This window comes from Pelodiscus sinensis, chromosome 13 (genome assembly GCF_052426305.1).
Source record: "Pelodiscus sinensis isolate ZL-2025 chromosome 13, ASM5242630v1, whole genome shotgun sequence".
Classification (NCBI taxonomy): Eukaryota; Metazoa; Chordata; order Testudines; family Trionychidae; genus Pelodiscus; species Pelodiscus sinensis.
The window spans coordinates 23,232,016-23,253,707 of record NC_143064.1 but is presented as its reverse complement, the minus strand read 5'-3'; the positions used below and the strand labels follow the sequence as shown (position 1 = coordinate 23,253,707).

Genomic DNA, 21,692 nt, shown 5'->3' with positions numbered 1-21,692 from the left:
GTACCTTATTTCTATTTTCTATCTTTATTTTCTTTGTAACCATTTTTAAGATCTGTATTTGCTAGCAGTTAAGAAATAGAGCAATAGCCATTGTAACCATATGATTTATAAGCTTCTTTAATAAACCTGTAACTGTTTAAGCTTTAACCTGACTCCTTCAGTTGCTGTAATAGAACCAAGCACAACTTAAAAGAACTTCAGCCGGTCATAAGGGACAGGTATAGGGGGAGCTTGAGCGGTGGATCATGTCACTTCCAGAGGACAGATCCGTTGGGGCATCTCTCAGCCTCCCTGGCTGCCCACTGCGAAGGGATCCGGTATCCTAGCAGTTGAAATCTGAGATGTAATAAGCTCTGGGGTGTCTGTCAGCCTGTTGGCTGCCCTCCGCGACGTGACCCCGGTCCTAGCGGTAAAGACACAGACGTTAAACTTCTCGGGGCGCCCTTCAGCCTCCTGGGCTGCCCGCTGCGATGGGACCTTGGTGTCTCAGCAGTTAAAGACTTGGGTGTGACACACACACACACACACACACACACACACACACACACACACACACACACACACACACCACTGCCCCGACCATCAGCTGACACACTGCCATACATTTGGTAAACACGCTGGGAGCAGTGGACAGGCCAAATAGTAGGACCGTAAACTGGTAGTGGTCTTTGCCTACCATGAAACGGAGGTACCTCTTGAGGGAGGAGGATAATGGAAATATAAGTCTTTCTAGATCAAGGGAGGGAATGATGGAGGTCAGAGTCATCATCCTGAACTTCGACTTCCTTATAAAGGCATTTGGCTCCCCGAGGTCTAGGACGGGGCAAAGACCACCTTTGGACTTTGGGATTAGGAATTTCCAAGAATAAAACCCCTTCCCCTGAAATTTGTGTGGAACCTCTTCCACCTCCCCCAGTAACAGGAGCGAAGAGACCTCCTGATATAAGAAGTGCTCGTGAAAGGGGTCCCTGAAGAGCAATGGGAAAGAGGGATGAGAAGATGGGAGGGACAAGAAGGGGATAGAGTATCCCACTGCCACTGTTTCACTGACCCATCGGTCCGCAGAGATGGAGCACCAAGAATGGTGGAAGCAGGATAGTCTGTTCACGAAGGGACAATCTATTCCGGGGACTGCTGCTCTGCCCTCAGGCGTAATTTCAAAATCCCAATCTTAGGCCCTGGGTCTTATTAGAGGGGCCTGGTCGAGGGTCCACCATGACCTCCTGCCAGCCCCTACCACTGTTACCTGTTATGCTGCCTGCCTGCCTCCCTCTTGTCTGGGTCCCAGCTGGTAAGGCCTCTGCAGCCTTAAGTTTAAGGGGCACGTTGCGGGATGGGAACACGTATGCTCAAGGACTTCAAGATCATTCTCAAGCCTTTCAGTCCAAAAAGAGCCCGGATCCTTCAAAGGGCAGATCTTGCAGTGTTGTTTAACTTCGGGTGGGATGCCCAACACCTGCAGCCGTGAGTTTCACCACACTGCTATCTCTGTGACCACTGATCGAGCTGCTGAGATGGCAGCATCCAATGCAGCGTGGAGGGCTATACGGGACACCACCCTGCCTTCCTCGGTGAAGACCCTGAACTCCTGCTGCAACTCCCTAGAGAGCTGGTCTGTAAACTTATCCACGGCTGCCCAGGAGTTACAGGTATACCTGCAATAGGCACTGCCTATTGGTTGGCAATCCTCAGCTGTAATCGTTAGGTGGCTGAGGCCTTCCTCCCTAAGAGGTCTAGCTTTTTAGGCTCCTTGCTTTTGGGAGTAGGCCCGGGCTGGCCCTGCCTCTCCTTGTGGCATGCAGCCTATACCACAATGGAGCCAGAGGGCAGGTGGGTAAACAGATGTTTGCATACTGACTGTGGCACAAAGTACCGACTCTTCACACCGTTCTGGGTTGGTGGGATAAATGCTGGTGTCTGCCAGAGGGTTTTAGTAATTTTGGCCACCATCTTGTTAGGGGGCAGGGCAATTCTGGCTAGGGCATCCGTCATCAGATGTCCACCAGGGAATCTGATTCCTCTGCAACCTCCTCCGCCTGCATCCCTAGGTTTTGAGCAAGTCTCCTTAGGAGCTCTTGGTGGGTGCGTATGTCCATGGTAAGCCTGGCTGAAGAAGGGTCTATCAGCACCTCAACAGGGGAAGATGACAACAAGTCTCTGGGCATCCCTAAATCCTCAGGTGGTGCCCCTTTCTGGGCCTGAGGAGGATGCTGATGGTGAGGACCCATTGCAAGCAATACAGGGATGGGCGCCAATGCTCCCACGGGGCTTGCTCTGGACTCGAATACCAGGGCCCAGGTGAGAGGGATAGTGGACGGGTTGCCTCTATGCCCCAAGACCAAGGCTGGCACCAAGGCTGACCTCAACACTCCCTGCTCCTGAGCTAGTGGCATGCCCAGAGGGTTCTAAAGGGCAACTGGTTACCACTGCAGTGGCCAAGTCTGGGAGGTGAGTGGACTGGTGTGCCTCAAGTGGTACTGCGTGTGTGACTGGTGCCGCGAATGTGACCAGTGCAGGGAGTGGGAATGGCTGAGAGATGATGATGCCCTCAATATCACTGATTCCACGTCTGACTCCTATGAGTACTCTGATGCTGACCAAGACGGTGCAGCCGGTGATGAAGTGACCCGATGCTGGCTGTGACACACCATTGCTGCTGGCTTCCCCCAGTGCTGTTCCAGTGGTAGCATGTTGGTATACGCCGGTGCCAGCCCAGAGTGCTGATGGGGTGCAAGCAATACCACATGAGGTCGAGCATGAGCCAAAGTTGAAGGCTGCCCCATTGAGGCCGGTGCTGCCAGAGGTGCCAGGCCCACTGTTGTGGCCAGCAGTAGCTGAGAGCCCCTGAGCACTGCAGTCTTTGATCCCGGTTGTCGTTCCGCATGGCATGGACGGGAGTCTCCACCCATCGGTGCCAGGCCCGGTGAAGCCATGAGCTCAATCAGCTCTTGGGCTTCAACAAATGAGTCTGGGGTCAAGGATTTCCAGACCTTCATCATGGACAGGTCCTGAACCTCCAGACTACTGGCCCTTGTGGAGCTTGACCTATGCCTGAGTGGCACAGGAACAACATAGTGGGGGCAGAGGATTCTGGTGTTCCTCCTGCAGACACACCTCTTGCTCCCTTCTAGACAGAGACCTGCCTCTCCGCATCTTTTTCGATCTTGAGACTGGGGACTGGAACCGATGCCACAGTGCCATAGATCAGCCTTATGTTGCCGAGTGTCTCGGCATAGCTCCTGTCTCACGAACCAATGCTGGTGCGTTTCTTACAGATAGTGCAGGGCCCAGTACCGTGAGTGGGAGTGCCAACTCCATGGGGAGCAGTTTCAACTGCAAGTCGTGCTCCTGCTTTGTTCTAGGCTTGCAGGACCGACACGATTTTACAAAGTCAGTCAAATGTCCTTCTAGGCACGTAAGGCACTCCTGATGGAGGTCCCCCGCACAGGGCATAGACTTTTGGCACCTTATACAGGTCTTGAAGCCATGAGGTCCCAGCACCGTTCTGCGCTCCCCTCCTATAGTGTTATCTTACAGTAGCTGTAGTTCACACTAATTTAACTGCTACTAAAGAACTAATAATTTATAAAAGTAAACTATTTAAAAACAACAAGGTAAAGCATGCTAAGGGGGCACTTGCAAAGAGCAAGACAAGCGTTCCAGCAACTGTCACAGGCGGTAAGAAGAAAGTGAGGAGGTGGAAGGCCAGCAGGGACAGCAGCCCTCCACTTCCTCTGTTATAGTGGCACCACTCCCAGGGTTTCCTTGACCGGCCCAACAGGTACTAAGAGTAAAAAGCTTCCAGAACTCGGGCATGGTGGAATGGACATAAGGAAGCACCTGAAGAAAATAAAACTCCTTTTTTCATAGTGATTATCTCATCTTTTAACTGAATTGAAGGTCCCCTTGTTCTTATGTTGAGGGTCAGGAAGAACAGAAGATCCAGTTACTTTCTTTATATTAGGAATGTGAAAAGTTAATCAGTTAATGGGTGATGCTTACCAGTTCCAGTTAACTGGCAACCAGCCCCAGCATTAGGCTTGGGATGGGAGGCCAAGAGGCCGGTGGGGAGGGGGGATTACTCCAGCTAGACCCAGATCCTGCTATAGTTGGTTAACTGGTTAAACGTTAGGTTAACCTAATGTTTAACCTGTCAACTTTTTAACTGGGATTTCACATCCCTAATTTCCCTACTTTATATCATTTGTTACTTTATCTATTTTTATCATGTCCCCTTTTATTTGTTTCCTTTTCAAGGTAAATTAATTACAGTATTTTCATAACACTCTTTCCCTTCAAAGAGACAGCACTGCCCACTTGAAAAGGCTGAAAATTTATAAAAAATGTTGTGTATTATGTTACCTTTGGCAGCATGGGTGTATCCCTCTTCTTTTTCTTTTCTGAATTAGGATCATCCAGCAAGTCTGGCTCAAAAGTATAGAGCTCTGTAAGCTCATTCATAGTAAAGTGACGCTCAACTTGCTGTTGGTCAACTACTCGGAAAGACAATGATTGCTTCGTGACTTGACGATCATATATCTTGTCCTCCATTGTTCCCTAAAAAATACAAATATTTTGTTTTTATAAATCTCAACACAGAAATGGGATCAAGTTATTCTGACATTAAAAAAAACAGCAAATGATAAAAGCAATACTACTCTCTCATCAACTTTTGTTCTATCAAACAGCTGAACAATATCACCCCCATACATCTCCAGTAGTTTGCTAAAATGTTAAAAAGTGAATGTAGTCCCTGAATGAAACATCACAAGGGAACAGAGCTGCTGATAAAACTCATGTTGCATGAGTATTTATTAGAGTAAATCAATATATTTTAACTTCTTTAGCTCCCAGAGGATATCTGCCTTTGCACAACCTCCCTAAATTATAACATGAAAAAAACTGGTAGTCCCGTTGCATTGTTCACCTTATTTTAAGTTAAACAAAACCAAAACACATACTACAGTAAAACCTGTATTATCTGGCACGCTCGGGGATTAAAGCGTTCCGGTTATCTAAAAATTCCGGTTAACTGAGGTTCCCATCAACTTAGGAAAAGCCAATGGACAATAATAGTAAAACTCAAGTTTTTAATATTGGTAGTTTTGTAGTGTGAGGCAGTTGGTCTCACATTTATATTTTGAGTTAAAGATGATTAGTACTTCTTAAACAACAAATTGTTCAGCCAATCATGGCAATCCAAGCGAGGCCTGTGTGCCTGAAGATGTGACAATATTGTGGCTGAGGGCAATGACGGTTAACAAAGTTTTCTGGTTAACAGAGTGCCGGATAACAAAGGTTTCACTGTAAATGAGAAAAACAGATGAGCCACACTCAACAACAGCTTTTAAAAAAACCTTACTGGACATGGTTCAGAGTTCAACTGAACATGAGTTGCTGGTGCAATGTGGTGGATAAACTACTGTGATCTTTGAATGTATAAGCAGGGCAATATGAAGCAGAAATTGGGAAGTATTGTATATTGCATTGGCATTCTATATAGATTTAATGGGAATTGTGTGTTTAGTTCTGATGTTCACAATTTTTAAAAGGATGTTGACAAACTGAAAAATGATTCAGATAAAAGCTACAAGAATGATTTATGGAGAAACTAAGAGTAAGAGACTAAAAAAGCCCAAACTACTAAATAATTAGAAGATTAAGAGGTGAATTGATTAAGACCCATAACCAGCTAAATGGAGAAAAATGTGTATAGCAGAGGGCTCTTTAACCTACCAGAAAAACGCACAAGAGCCAATGGTTTAAAGCTCGAGCCAGACAAAGTCAGACTAGAAATAAGGCACACATTTTTAAAACAGTGAAGTTAAACAATAATAGGAACAAATTATCTATAGATGTGATGGATTCTCCATCATTTGAGAGTCTTTAAATCAGGATTAGATGACTTTCTAAAAGATATGTTCTGGCTCAACTAAAAGCTGTGAACTTGATGCAGGAATTATGGGTGAAAATCTATTGTATGCATTATGCAGTCGGTCAGATTAGCTGATGTTAATGGACCCTTCTGGACTTAAATGTTTGCAACTTTTTAACAGTTTAGCAATATTAAGCCCCCAATTCTACTATCTGATCTATACTGGTGGATTCCCTTTCCTGTTTGCGCCCCCTTTTCCTGCCTCCCCCCTCCCCCCCGGCTTCAACAAGACTCCTTAAGAATGTATGCATCGGTCTTTACAGAAAAGACATCAGGATCTGAGCTTTAAAGGATGAATGAGAAACATCCAAAGCATACATACCTGAGCCAAGAATCTGTACACAAACACAGGTTTGTTCTGTCCAAAGCGGTAAACTCTAAAGATACTTTGAATATCATAAGATGGATTCCAAGAGGCGTCAAAGATAATCACCCTATTAGCAGCCACCAGATTAATTCCAAGGGATCCTGCTTTAGTGGAAATAATAAACAAACGGCCTCTGAAACAACAAAAAATAAAATTACAAATTTAATATTTTATAAACTGACTTCTATTACCTTGGATTTCTTAATTACTATAAACATGAAGTTTTTTAAATGCTGGCACCTAAATCCTGGGATCCTATTATGACTTATTCATAAATTATAAATGATACAAAATCTTCTAAAACCAGGAAGTTGTACAAATTGCATCTGTTATGTTCTAAATAAAAGGAAAAACTGCTAACCAGCTGTCAGAACCAAAGATCAGAGACTTAAGAAATCATCTTTTACCAAGAATTAGAACGAGAGGGGGGAAAAAACCTTATTTTTCAGACATTTGAATTTGGGATCAAATGCAAGAAAATTAGTTATACCAAGTTAAACCATCATTAAAAAAAGAATACATGATGATTGGTGTTATTGGAACGATTATCTGGAAAGCAGACTTTAAAAATTCCTTGGCATGAAACGATTTCTAGGACTTCTTTTATAAAATGATGCACTTCTGTTTCTTTACATGTCACTATCACCCAACATTAACTTAAAATTAACATAATGCAAAAAGTTTCATGTAGTGTTAAGATTGACATTTTAAAAACATAAAATGCAGGGATTTTTAAGTTCTAACAACAGTAATTGTACCTCTTTGCAAATATGTAATATTTTTATTACAGCATAAGTTTAACTTGTGACTTAACATGTAAGTAATGCAGAGCTTTGGGAATATAACGTAAAAGTTACTGGATACTGCTGTTCTAAAGTCCTAGTCTTAACACTGAATGAATTAAGTTTATTTCATTTATTTACTTTAATATACAATTGGCTGCACTACTGCTATTAATCTGAACACTGACATATATATTTGTGGAAATTAATCAAACAAAAGACAGCTTCAATTAATATGTACAATATACGTATATTCAGAGGCAGTTCAGCCGTGTTCCTGAGACACCAGGGATGGCCATGCCCCTTCTGCCATTACTTTAGATATGAGCATCTAATGCTTTCTGAAAACAATGAATCCTTATTAAATTAAACACACAACCATAATGCCTAATTCAACCGTATTAACTAAAAAAGTCAGATCCTGCAGAGACTATCATCAACATACCTGAAAAACTCATCTTGAGTGAAGTGGACACTGGGACAGGTCAGACCCAGAAAAGCAGTAATTTGGTAAATTGTCCGTTCTCAATCCTGAAAGTTCCCCAAGTCCAAGACATTTGGGATGTAGTGAGCAGGAAGAAAATATTAGAGAAAGGAAGACATAAGTAGGACAGAAGCAAACTGTTTCCCCTTCCCTAAAATGGTATTAATCTATTTTGAGACAACATAGCTTGGAGACACTTTTCTGCCTGTACTGCTATATAATAGTGCCGATGGATGACAAGATGGTAGCTTCACAGATTTCCACTGTGGCAGCTGATGCTCTTTCTAATCAGGATGTTACTATGAAATAAGATGAATAGTTTCTTCCCCTCTCTTTTGGCATCAGTCTATCTGTGGCTTAATATATTTCAGTGATGCATTATTTGATCCAACTAGCCACAGAGTATTTGGATGCATTCAAGGCTAGACATTTAGGATGAATGGAAATGAATAAAGATGTTATTTTTCTATAATGATCAGCTCAAAGGAATATTTTAATTGCTGTTCTGGCATATGCTGTACTTTTACTTTCAGGTGTTGAAGATTCAAAGTAAAAGACTAAATGATTTCCTATAAAGGCAGGAAAGAGTTAGCTTGGGTAACCGATAACTACTTTGTCATCATGGAAGATATTGTAAGAAGCTGTGTATCCAATCTGGTTACAACCAAGAAGAAAGTTTTCAAAGAAAAGAAATAAAAAGGCCATATCGGGCCACTGGATGGTTCACAACTTGTACCACTTTGGGCCAATTCTAGATAAGAAAGATACACCTAATGATTGGGTTGGACTACTGTAAGCTACTTAAATGACATCAGATATTTAGATGAACATAAGTTTATGGCATAGTTTAAAGCTGAGACATGAGATACTATGGAAGGAATCTAAGATTCAAGTCAAGGTGCAAGAAATCAAGAGAGAGCTGGTGCTGATTTTTTTTATTTTAAACACCATTACGGGCATTCTGCGTAAAAGCTTGAGTAGACAGAGCTTATGACAGCCTGAATGAGGTTAGTGTTACTTTGAAGATGTATGCCATTTGTTCAAAAGTCCCAAAGGGATAGCCATCTTAATCTGTAACTTTAAAAACTAAACACAGTGTGAGCTTTCATGGGCAAAACCCACTTCTTCAAATAAGATGATCTTGATCTAATCTTTTGTTCAGTTCTTTTTAGTTCTGAGTACAGTTTTAGGCTTAGTCAGTATGGGACAGAATGCAGAAGCAGACACTGAAACAGATCCTGCTTGCTGGAAAGATGGTGCAGGGACTTTTGTAGATTCCACTAGATCTAAATACCATTTTGGCCAATTTGCATAATAATAATAATAATAATAATAATATCATCGGTTTCCTCTTACCTACCAAATTGCTTTCTTTCTAGTGGCAAGAGAGAGAAGAAGCTAGTCCAGCTATTTGAGAGTTAGTGTGGCCTCAGTAATCTGTGATCTGCTTCCCTGTGAAGAAGAGCCACACCACTGAATTTCACTTGGATGCATATATATGGACTTGGGGTGACTTAGCTCTATCAATACCAGAAAGAATACTTTCTGATTCAGGGACTATGCTATATATTGACTGTGTGTAGATAATTTAACCAGTCTCGTTATATGTTCAGTGATTTCTTTACTTGGATCATTTTAAAGGAGGCCAGGCCATCTGAAATTTGTTCAGGAAAAAAATATGTCTTGTTGCAGCATTTAGGCTTGAACCTTTTGTGCTCTATTACTGATTTTTGTATGATAAAAATGTGGGACTTTTTGTCTGAACTAGAAACATGCTCTTTCACTTAGCACTCATAGAAATGCTAAAGAGTAGGCTTAACGATCCAGATCTCTTTCAAGTTGTTGTACAGGAATCTGCCTCTGACCTTTTTATCTTTCTTTGTATTTTGATACTACATGTGTACTCCCCAATCTGAAAGACTGCTATCAGACAAGATTTCAAGGACTAGGTAATGAAAGGACAATACTGACATCTTACGTGATTTCCAGTCATCATGGAATCATACAGTTTAAAGCCAGAAGGAATTATGAAATCAACTAATCTGATCTGATGTATATGATAGTGCCCCAACCTCACCTAGCACCCCCCACAAGCCACAGCCACCAAAATTACACCAAAGTATTATGCCCACAGGAGATTAGACTACTACATGCTACAGACAGGGAACAGGAGGGCCTGAGGTGTATCATGCCCCAAGGTCTCCCTACAATGGAAGGGAAATTATTAACTGAGGGATTGTCTTTCTTCTCCTTCCTTTACATCATCTCTTATCGGGAATGGCTCCTATAGGAATCCCTGAAGATTTGTAATGTATTGTTATATCTCTTGAGCACTGATCATTTCTTGGACAGAAGATAAATGCAAGTAAAGACAGATGTGTGGTTTCTGTTTTGTGACACTGTCAAGAATATGTAGGGATCTTTTCAATCTCTACTGTTTCAGGAAGGCACAATTTCTCCTTGTCTCCCCCTAGCTGGATGACCCCTCGTGAAAAACAGATAATGGAGCTCTAAGTTTACCAAGAATCCTTATGCTTGAATTACAGAGGGTCCTTAACAATTTTTTCTGTGGTCTCTGAAGACGATAATATGAGTCTGTCTTTAATGAAAGTGTAAGGGGACTGTTACCCCTTACTAAAACTCTGTGGGAGTTTTTGGTTTGCCAGCTCGCAGTATCTGAAGGGGAAGAGTTCATGAGACTGACTGACCCCAGAGACAATGAAAAGCAGCCAACACTCCAGCTCAGCCTGATTGACAGGTTGGACAGGCCAGTGAGGAAGGGGAGAGGCCAGGCCCCGTCCTCCCTGTGAGCTGGGATTGTTCTGGCTCTTTCTCTCTCTGAACAAACAAGCTGTGTGCAGAAGAGGTCCTGCAAAGACAGAGAGCTGAAAAGAGCAGTGCAAGCTGTATGAAGAAGTCCTACAAAAGGAACAGAGAGCTGAGACACTGCTAAGAGGAGTGCAAGCTGTGCTGAGGGGCAGTTTTTGCAGCAGCAGAGCCAGGCATACACAGCACAGGGAGTGCAGACCCTGTGTTGAGCAGCAGACTGGCAGGGCTCAGAGAGCAAAAAGGAACAGAGAAGCAACACAAGGAGCTGGAACTGGCCAAGCAGCACAGCCTGCAGCTGGATGTGGTGAGCACCTGGGACCAGCAAAGTGTGGGGAAAGGCTCTGGACTGGGAGAGGGGTCTGGCCACTTCGAGCTTGAGACTGTGTGGTCACTACCAGAGCTAGCGTGTCCAGCCTGTAGCTCCCCCTGCAGCATATCCAGGGCCTCTAAGAAAGAGACTATGGACTGTCCTTATACTCTGCAGGCTGCTGTTTTGATGTCCCTGTGCTACAGAGCAGAGCTGTGTGTTCTCATTTAACCATTCTCATTTTTTCTTATTCTTTTCTCTTTAATCCATTGTTTAATAAATTGTATTTGCTTTGAACCTTATGAAGTGATCACTGGGCCAAGAAGGCCTGCAGTGTAAAGAGAGCACCTCGGAGTGGGGACACCCTAGCTCCTGCCCCTAGTGACTACAAGGTCAGGGATTAAGCCCCAGGAAACCTGGGCCCAGCCTTGTTGGGGTTCCAAGGGCTCTGCTACTCAGGAGAATGGAGGGGGAGCCCTCAGGATCAAGAAGCCGTGGGGTAAAGGAAGTGGGAGCGGGGACTCAGATCCTTTCGCTGGTTCATTTCACCAGGGTGTATAGAAGCCAGGAAAGTTCCCCACAATAGCGGGACCATTCCCCCGCTTACAAAAGGGTATGGATACATCCCTAACTCCTTCAGTAGGTTAGTGCAATACATAGCTTTGTGAATACCAAAGGAGCACAAGACAGTTTGAAAGGTAATGTTATTTACTAAAATTGGTGATTTTTGTAGGCAAAATGAAGAAACTGGTGAAAACAGGGCCCGACTAGAAAATGCACATAAGCATCTGTTGAGCCCATGTAATCTTCCAAAGAGATTCCAATGATGGCAAAAACCAGTGTCTCCATTCTGAATTGTTTTCTTTGTCAATCTTTTCAATCTCTTGAACTTGATCTCCTCCTGTTCATTTTCATACTAAGAAAAATCTGAAATAGCACTTTGAAGCTGCTTGTTATTTCTTAATGGAGAGGGGATGTTGAAGGTGCTTAAAGTTCCAAAGTAAGTATTCATGGTGCACTATTGTCTGTAACCACTTGCCTGAAGTTCATTAAAACTAGATAACTAAGATGTCGAATAGTCTATTTCTAAATCAATTTATGGATGGCAATAATCCTAATTGCATTAATGTGAAGTTTGGATCCATTCTCTGTCCTGAACTTCCATTTGACATCTTTTCTTTTTTCTTTTCTTTGGAGAGGGGTGAGGAACTTATACTTTTACATCAAGGTTATAGTCCTCTTCGGACTTCAATGGTTTTCTCATCAAGCAGTTTTATCTGAAAGGCTTCGTCTACACTGCAGGGTTTTTGCATAAGAAGCCTTTTGTGGAAGAGATTATCCACAAAAACTTCTTGTGAAAAAGCGCATCCAGACCTCAAAGCGCATCGCAAAAGTGGTGTGCTTTTGCGCAAGAGAACATCCACACTGCATGGACGCTCTTACACAAGAATGGCCATCAGAGCACCTGTGCTTTTGCAGATAGGGGTTTCTTGCGCAAAAACCCTTCTGGATCGTCCACACCTGCCTTTCTGTGCAAGAGCTGTATCGCAAAAAGGAGTTTATTCCTCGTGGGGAAAGGAACAACTCTACCAGCAAAAGTCCTCCGTTCTTCCAATTTGCTTGCAGAAAAATGCATTTGAGGTACAGACGCGCTGCCGGTTTTTCTCCCATGCCATCACAGCAGGACCCAGCAGTGTCTAGATGATACCTGACAGATGTCTATCCTCTGTTTAACCACCATGACAGTTCAACCTAAACCTCCTTTGCAGCAGTTGAAGCCCCATTGCTTCTTGTCCTATCATCAGAGGCCAAGGCAATTTTTCTCCCTTCTACTTGTAACACCCTTTAGATACATGAAAACTGCTATCATGTCCCTCCTCTGTCTACTCTTTTCTAAACTAAACAAGACCAATTCTTTCAGCTTTCCCGCGTAAGTCATGTTTTCTAGACATTTTATCATTTTTGTTGCTCTTCTCTGGACCTTCTCCAATGTCTCCACATCTTTCTTGAAATGCGGTGCTCAGAACAAGACAGTACTCCAACTGGAGCCTAGTCAGTGCAGAGTAGAGCGGAAGAATGACCTCTTCTGTCTTCCTCACAACTCTCCTGTTAATGCATCCCAGAATCATGGGTGTTTTTTGTTTTTGTTTTTTTGCAACAGTGTCACACTGTTGACTCATGTTTAACTTGTGGTATTCTATGACCCCTAAATCCCTTCCTAGACAATCACTTCCCATTCTGTATGTGTGAAAGGGATTGTTCTTTCCTAAGTGGAGTCTTTTGTATTTGTCCTTATTAAACTTCATCCTGTTTACCTCAGACTATTTCTCTAGTTTGTCCAGATCATTTTGAATTTTGACCTTATCCTCCAAAGCACTTGCAATCACTCCCAACTTGATATCATTTGCAAACTTAATAATCATACTCTCCATGCCATCTAAATCATTGATGAAGACATTAAACAGAACCGTTAGGTTCCTGCATTTTTTAATATGCAATTTTGAAACATTTAATTGAAGCTTCAGGCAGAAATTCCATAATTGCTATTGCTACAGATTAAACTTAAGATGACTCTAAATCAAACTGGAGAAAAAAAATCTGTTTTCCAGTTTTTTTGCCTTATTTATCTGATAAACTTAGGCTTTCTCTAGGTATACAGCTTTAGCATGCTGATCACTGCTTTTTCTTCCATGAATCTGCAGCACGTGGTTACCCTGTAAGGCCGAATGAGCTTCAAAGTTCCCTCTAGGAATGGCTTCTATTTTTCTGTCTAAAGCCAGGTTGATTCTAGATCTGGAAGGTCAGCTTAAGATACGCAACTCCAGCTATGTAAATAATATAGCTGAAGTAGACATATTTTACGCAGAGCTTGGCACTGTCTGCACAGCTGGAGGTCGACGGAAGCAAAAGCTCCCATCAGCTTCCCTAGCTCCTTGTAAGGAGTAGGAGTACTGGCGCCAACCGGGGGTGCCCACAGTGTTTGATTTACAGGGTCCTTACTACTCCCGCTAAATTGAATGCCAGAAGAAGAAAATACCTTTACAAAATGTATTGAAATATACTTTAACTTTGATGCCACTGGTGCATGTATCTTAGGGAAGATAAAGAAAGAATCTTTGTGTGCTAGATAGACCCTGTGGATTTTCAAAATTGGAGGCAGAGACATTGGAATGAAAGCAGAAGGAGTCTGGTCAAGAGCCCAACAGCTTCACTGACCAATCTGAACAGCCTCCAGTATTTGCAAGAAGCATGTCATGCCTCAAATGTCTCAGACTGGGGTAGTGTCAAGATCCAGAAACGTTCGTTTCCTGCATTTTTTTCAATATGCAATTTTCAAACATTTAATAAAAGTTTCAGACAGAAATTCCATAATTGCTATTGTTACAGATAAAACTTAAGTTGACTCTAAATAAGACTGGACCAAAAAAATAAATAAATCAATTTTCCAATTTGTTTTATTCATCTGATAAACTTAAGTTTTCTCTATGCTACACAGCTTTTAGCAACACAATGGTGTTTCTGTATGGTGGGCAGTGTAAGCGCTGTTTGTTGGCACATTTGCTGACAAAATACTTCAATCCCTGCTGAGTGGAGTTCATATTGTTGGCAGAAGTGCTCTCCTGTTGACATGGAGCTGTTTACACTGCCACTTGCCCACAGCAAAACTTTTGTCTGGAGGGTAGAGTGAATTTAAGCACCTGTAAACAGCAAAAGTTATAGAAGAGTAGCCATGTTATTCTGTTACAGCAAAAGCAATGAAGAATCCTGTGCCCCCTTAGAGATTAACTAATTTATTTGGACATAAGATTTCATCAAATGCACTCTACTCAGCACATTACTTGAATCAACCATGGTTCTGGAGCTAAGGATTTTTAGGTCATCTGCAGCAGAAGGGCGGTTGCCTTATAAGCCCCTAAGAGCTTCAAGGTTCCCTCTAGAAATGGCTTCTCTTTTTCTGTCTAAGAAAGAAAACCCCACTCACAAAAGGTATTGAAATATACTTTAACTTTGATGCCACGGGTGCATGTCTCTTAGGAAGAATAAAAGATCATCCCTGCGTACTAGACACTGTAGATTTTCAAAAACTGGCGGTAGAGACTTTGGAATGAAAGCAGGCGTCTGGTCAAACCCAACAGACTCATTGACCAATCTAAATAGCTTCCCATATTTGCAGGAAGCATGTCATGCCTCAGATTGGGATAGTGAAAGGATCCATTTGATGAAGTGGGCTCCAGGCCACAAAATCTTATGCCCAGATAAATTTGTTAAGTCTCTACGGGACTCCTTGTAGTTTTAACAAAAGTTTTGCTATTCAACTGGCAGTGCAGACAAAAGTCTTAGCTTACAGCTCATTTCACTGTATAGCCAGTCTTCTTCCCAGTTTATGTAGGCCTCTCCAATTGCAACAGAAGTAGAGAAATGTTAAGAAAGAGGGAAATGCAAATATAAAACCAAAACAAAATTCACAGAGAAATTAAGGGACAAGTTTAATCAGTATGGTTTAAAGTTTATATTTCAAACTTATCAACATAAAACAAAGAAGGAACCGGAGGAGTAATGGGAAAATCAGCAGCCAGCTGGAATTTACTAGAATTTCCTCACAAAAAACAATGTCAACAACCATGAAAAATATCAAACTGTTATATGGATCTGAAAATAGTGTCTTTTCCACCTATAACTAAATTATCCATCAAACAGTGCTTACACAAAGAGAAGATGTATATTTATAAATATTCAAAATTGTACACAAATAGCTGTGAAAATGCAATACAAAGCATATCTATTACACCGAGAACAGTTTATAGGAGAAAACCTAAACTTGTTGAGAAGACATAAGTAATAACCCTTTCATTCATTTTAGAGCGCTAATTTAACAAATAAATATTAGCAAGATGCACTTATTGTCAGGTTAACGGGCCAATGCTCCAACAGAGTGATTCCAATTTGCTCCATTCAGAAGTTGGCTGTATATATTCAACATGTGCAAGTGATAGTAAGCATGCCACATCAAAGAACAAGGCATGTGGCATAGAGTAAAACCTATAATCAACCAACTTAATAGGAAACCTTTAACAAAATGACAGAAGTCCTTTCTTCTCAAATAAAACCCCAACATCAAATGCATTTCTCCTCATTAAGGGCGGAACCAGACACTATCAAACTCACAAGTCAAAACTAAAAGTTGTTTTTAATTATTTCACTGACTTAACTCAAAGTTAAGAAAAATCAATATGAAAGCGTATTTTGCTACCCCTTATTTAATTCACTAATATTTGCAGACTGGTCATTTCCATGTTTAATGTGAATATTTATCTTTAAAATTCATTCACATGGGCCAATATTGACAGAGAAAGTGTCCAAAGACAAACTGCATTACTAATTGAAATGTTAATCAGTTGATGCAGTGGCCTGGCATGTCCATAGTTCACATTACACACATATACATAGGCAGAGAAAGTTCTGTCCTAGGTTAAGACTAAAATTCCCACAGAAAAATTACATTAAGATAGAGTACATATTAATAATGTAGTGCAATTTATCTGATATGGAACTTGCAATTGCACCAAAGCCAAGAGAATATACCCAGAAAATTCAGAGTACGTTAAAATTAAAACAAAAAAATTAAAATACAAAAATACATAGAGTATCAAAAGGCCTTATTGTTGGCATGTCGTGGCATGTAATAATTTCCAACGTAAGCTTTAACACCCTTACGAGGTGTGTTATTAATATTTTTACAAAGGGGAAGCTGAAGCACGCAGACAAAGCAAAATTGTCAACTAATTCTGGGTGCCTAATTTGAGAAACCTGAAGCCTACTATTTCAGCCCATAATTAGTATTTTATAGCACTTTATATGTTCAGAACATAATTCCCATTCACCCCAGTTGCAATTCTGAGTGCTTTGTACTTCTGCAAATCAAACCCAATATGGATGCCAAGAAAATGGAAGAACGCACTGGCAACTTGTGAAAGTTTTAATTTACATGACTTGCCCCTTATCAGAGGCCAAAACGCAGCAGAGAAAACTTCAATTTAAACTCCTGAAGTTCAGCAAAGTTATAAGCACTGAAAACAATCTCATAACAGAAGGTGCTGGGCAACGTATCTCTAAAATATTAGACAAACATACACACATATGCAATGCAGATGAAGAAGGTGCAACAGTACAGGTACAAAAATATTTAAAACAAAGTTATATCACCAGAGGATATCTTTAAAAAAGTTGATAAGCTAGCACAACTACAAAATAGATACAGGAAGAAAAGAGATAGGAAATTAAAAGCTACATACAATGACCTTACCTCACATTAGTTTCATCATTAAATTCTTCAGCCCATTTCTTCCTTGATTGAGCTGTGGTTGAACCGTCTAAACGGTAGTAATCAATATTTCTGAACCATTTTCCTTCACCTAGAAATTTGAAGGGCAGGTGATTAAATGACACCAGCCTAAAACAAAAATACTACCAGTACAATAATTTAAATACTGATCATTCACAGGCAAATTGAGATTAAAAGTTATGGGTGCAATCGTGTAACCTGACATGACCAAGCTACTCTGTAACAATCAAATCTTAGTCCCAAGGATTTCCAGAGCCCTGCACACATACAGAATTTGTATTTGTATCTACATGTCCAAAAAATGAGCTGAAGATATCCACAACCACAACCATGAATGCGCACACCCATGGACATAAAGCGGATATCTGGAAACATGCAGAGTTCTAGATAAAAAGTTTCTATCTGCATCTGCAAAAATGAGCCACGGATCTGCATCTATATCCACAGATATAAAGTGGGTATCTACGGATTTGGAGTGCTCTACTGATTTTTATATCTGTGCCCCAAAGAATATGTGCACAAATAAATGAATACCCCCACAAGAGGGTACCTGTCATTGCTTTTCTCAGGTGAGCTGTGAAAATAATGTCTGGTAACTAGAGCCCTGAAAATCCACAGATACCTGCTTTATATCTGCAGGGATCCACATCTGTGGGATGCAGATATCTGCGGCTCATTTTTTGCAGATGCAGATACAAATTTGTGTCTGAAGACCTGCATTATATCCACGGATCATTTTTGCAAATGCAGACACAGGGCTCTATGTGTAACCTGTTTTATGAAATAAAATCCTCCACAAGATTACCGAAAATAGCAGTAATCATAATTTGGGTCAATAAGTATCCAAAGTCTTTAATGCCTTCCTAAACCACAGGTATCCTTGCCTAATATAAGGACTGCAGAATTAGAGTTACCGAAGAATAAAATACAATTAGTTTTCTGAATTGGATTCGATCCTCTACGTAGAGTCCAGCAGTACTGAAACTTTTCTTAGGAAAAAGACAATTTAAAAATAATTTAACTTATTCAAAGTTCCACAAGCAGCTTTATGTGGCTTGCAATTTAGAGAGACAAGGACACAATTCAAATTTATATACAGAGATCAAACTTTAATTGTAATATTTTTAGTAACCTTTAGTTATCTCTTCTAAGATTTGCATGTTTCCCAGATCCCTTGTCAGAGATCTGGACATGTTTGCAACAAAATCAGTCGAATATCTTGTTTAACCTCAATGCAAAAGTTAATTGTAAAAAGTAACTACATTTAACCTTTAGGCATTATGCCAATAACCCTAATTTTCTAATTGATCTTTGTAGTCTGTATGTTTCCAATTACTCGGAGCTGCAGTCTCTCTCACAAATTGCATCCCTTAGGTAAATGCTTGAAAGGGAATTTCAGAAAGTCAAGGTATAATCATTTTAGAACTGAAATTTAGAACAGCTGCTTGAATTTAATTAGTCTATGAGTTACAGCTACTTCTTGCCAAATGAAAAAAATTACAGCTGATAGATGCAGATTTTTTCTTCCCTTTTAGAACCTCTCATTTTCTTTGGAGGTCAAGATTTATTTACAGTAAATGAACCCCACTGGGCCATCCATTAAAATCAGGGCAGCTCTTGTAGGAAGAAACAATACTGAAGGACAACAAACTATGAGAAACTGCCAGCTAAGTAACGTCACAGATATTTACATGAAATTGATGACTTGGTTGTACATCAACAGAACCACCGCTAATAGAAAAAAGCCAAGACCATGCAAAATTAGCTCAGGTGATATGAACAGGCTGTAAAGACAAACAGCTCAGAGTTACAAATGATCAGTGTTCTGAAGCAACACACAGAAAATATTCCATAGAAGCTTGCTATATGGATAACAGAGCTCTAGGTAATATAGCAGCAGTGAGCAATAAAATCTCTCTCAATATAATTTTAGAGTGCGTCTGTCTGTCTTTCTGTGAGTCTGTTTGTTCAAGAACTCCTCCTAAATTATACGACCAAGGGCCACTACATTTGGTATGTAGCTTCCTCTTCTCCTAACATAAAAGCAAGATCAAGGTTTGGTTGTGCCAAGACAACATGAAGCCCCAGAAAAGACCGTATTCCATAAAATGCAAAGGGAATGAGTCCTAAGACAACGGTTAAATGCAGAGTTTCCACTGGGGACAGCTGCACCACCATCAGAGTAGCTAGCAGGGCTCGGGCTCCGCCATCTTGCCTGTCAGCACACCAATAAGTAGTAGGGATGTTAAAAATCATTTGTTTGTGTAAATGTGTAACTGCTGAATTTTTTTTAGCATTTACATGCAGGGGGCGGGAGGTAGGGTTGCCAGGTGTCCGGTATTCTACCAGGCAGTCTGGTTTTTGAGCCCTATGTCCGGTAAAAAAACATCCAGAAAATACCAGACATGTGCAATGTCCAGTATTTCCTGGATTTCTGGCTGGGCGCCGGACGGAAGCCTGGCAGGGGCGGGAGGAGTGGCTGGGAGGTGGGGCGCGATCAGCGCTGGGAACCCTGGCTGCGTCTGACGCCTTGGGGAGGAGGAGAAGCCTGGTCCCTGCTCCTGAGCACGTGGTGGAGCCACAGCCAGACTCACTCGCGCTTCTCCAGACCATGTGCATGCCCGGGTCAGTCCCGCCTCTCTATCTTCCCCCGATCTGCTCCATTGCCCCCAACCACCTCCCGGCCACCCCTGCTTCCTGCCGGACAGTTCTCCTCCTCCTGATCTTCTCTGGCCAGCCGTGCTGCCTCCGACCCCTGCCTGCCATCCCTCCCCCCCCCCCCATCTCCCTGGGCCAGCCGTGCTGCCCCAAACCCCCGCCCGCCAGCTCTTCCCCCTGGCCTCCCCCATCTTCCCCAGCCAGTCATGCTGCCCCCGACCCCCCCCCCCGAACTCCTGGGGCCAGCCACACTGCCCCGCCTCCCCGTCCGCCTCGCTCCTCCCACCATCTCCCCTGGTCAGCCGCGCTGCCCCCGACACCCCTACTCATCTCCCCAGACAATCCACGGTGACCCGACCCCCTGCCCACCAGCCCTGTCACCCGGCCTCCCCCGTCTCCCCCCAGCCAGTAATGCTGTCCCCAACCCCCTTCCCCCCAACTCCTGGGGCCAGCCACACTGCCTCGCCTCCCTCGCCCCCCCCCCCCCATCAAGTGTGTCTGGTATTTTTTTCTAAATCCACCTGGTAACCCTAGAGGGAGGAGCCAGTGCTCGCTGAGTGCCAGCTTTTAAGCATGCTCCCAGCAAGCACCAGCTCCTGCCCTCCCCACCCCACCCTGCCTCTGAGACAGCAATTTGGACGGGGCCGGCAGCTCTGCAGGAGCTGGTGGGGAGATGGCTTTTAAAACAGCTGCACCTGAGCACCGGCTTTTAAGCCAGCTGTTCCCAAATCCTGGCTCCCACCTTCCTCCCTGCCTAGCACTGCTGCCTCTGTGGAAAGTTGGGAAGCAGGCGGCTCCACAGGTGGCTGCATGTGTGGAGAGCTGGCTTAAAAGCTGGCTCCCCATGTGTACCAGCTCCCAGCTGCCCCCACCCTCACTGTTGCCTCTGATAGATAGCAGCGCAGTGAGAGACATGGGGAGAGGCAGCTCCACGGGGGCTGGAGTGCTGCTGCCTCCATAGGCAGCGGGAGGGTTGTGTGTAACCATTAGGATTAACCGATGAACGCAGGTTTATCGGTTAGTCATGCACATGAATACACATGGACATCCCTAATAAGTAGCTCCCTTGTTCCAAACCCTTTCCCTACTCCGAGCCCTTAGATGCAGGGCTGGGGTGGGGAACATAGGTCATGGGCAGGCTGGAGGGGTGGCCTGGGTGGGGCTGCAGGGAGAGAGGAAAAAAAGGCCTCAGAGGCAAGCTGGAGGGGTGGGCGGGAGAGAAGAGAACATGCCCCTGGCACCCAGCCTCCTGAAAACACACACACACACACACACACACACACACACACACACACACACACACACACACACACACACACACACACACACACACACACACACAGCCCTGCCCTGCCCTGCCCTGCCCTGCCCTGCCCTGCCCTGCCCTGCCCTGCCCTGCCCTGCCCTGAAGGACCTGGGCAAGCCCTCAGATAAGTCTGCAATAAATATATAAATAGGAAGCATCTGGAGATCTATTTATTTCTAGACTGCTATTATATTGTTATTTCTAAGTTCCTATATCAATTGGTATTTAATTGCCCAACATTGTGCTGCCAACACAAAATTATTTTAAGGAATGTTATATATGAATTGAAACCTATTGCAATGCAACACAAGGGAACAGGTATAGAAATGTGTATGTGATTAAAATCTCAAAGTATTAAATTTTTCAACACTGCCAGGATCATTTCTTTTACTAACCCACTCTTAAAAATGAGGCTCAGACTCAGTGTTTTTCCATTTGTAAAAATTATTTTCACTTCGTGATGCCTTCACAAAGTCTTCCTCTCCCTATTTCTATAACAAATACATCCCATCTGCTTAGAATATAATAAATACATGAAATACAGCACACGCCTGAAATCAGTATCAACAGCCTAAGATCCACAGCTGATGGGGTAGACAGCATGCAACTGGATCAATAGCCCTCCCATATTTGATGATGTTGGGAAAGAGTAGCAACACTTCTGGTCTGAGAATGAATTAG

The 21,692-nt window shown here is 42.6% G+C and overlaps 1 protein-coding gene across 7 annotated transcripts in view; it reads right to left on the bottom strand.

Annotated features, from left to right (window-relative positions):
- Positions 1 to 21,692, bottom strand: part of ATRX (ATRX chromatin remodeler) — a 203,891-nt gene that overhangs the window by 27,679 nt on the left and 154,520 nt on the right. For 6 of the 7 annotated variants that reach the window (XM_006136187.5, XM_006136189.5, XM_006136188.5 and 3 more), the window contains 3 exons: positions 17,009 to 17,117; positions 6,258 to 6,435; positions 4,363 to 4,557 (listed from right to left, as the gene is read on the bottom strand). In XM_006136187.5, coding sequence (XP_006136249.2) covers positions 4,363 to 4,557; positions 6,258 to 6,435; positions 17,009 to 17,117 — 482 coding nt within the window. Of the gene's footprint in view, positions 1 to 4,362; positions 4,558 to 6,257; positions 6,436 to 14,229; positions 14,403 to 17,008; positions 17,118 to 21,692 lie in introns of those variants that run through there. The other variant, XM_089781856.1, reaches the window with a different exon arrangement.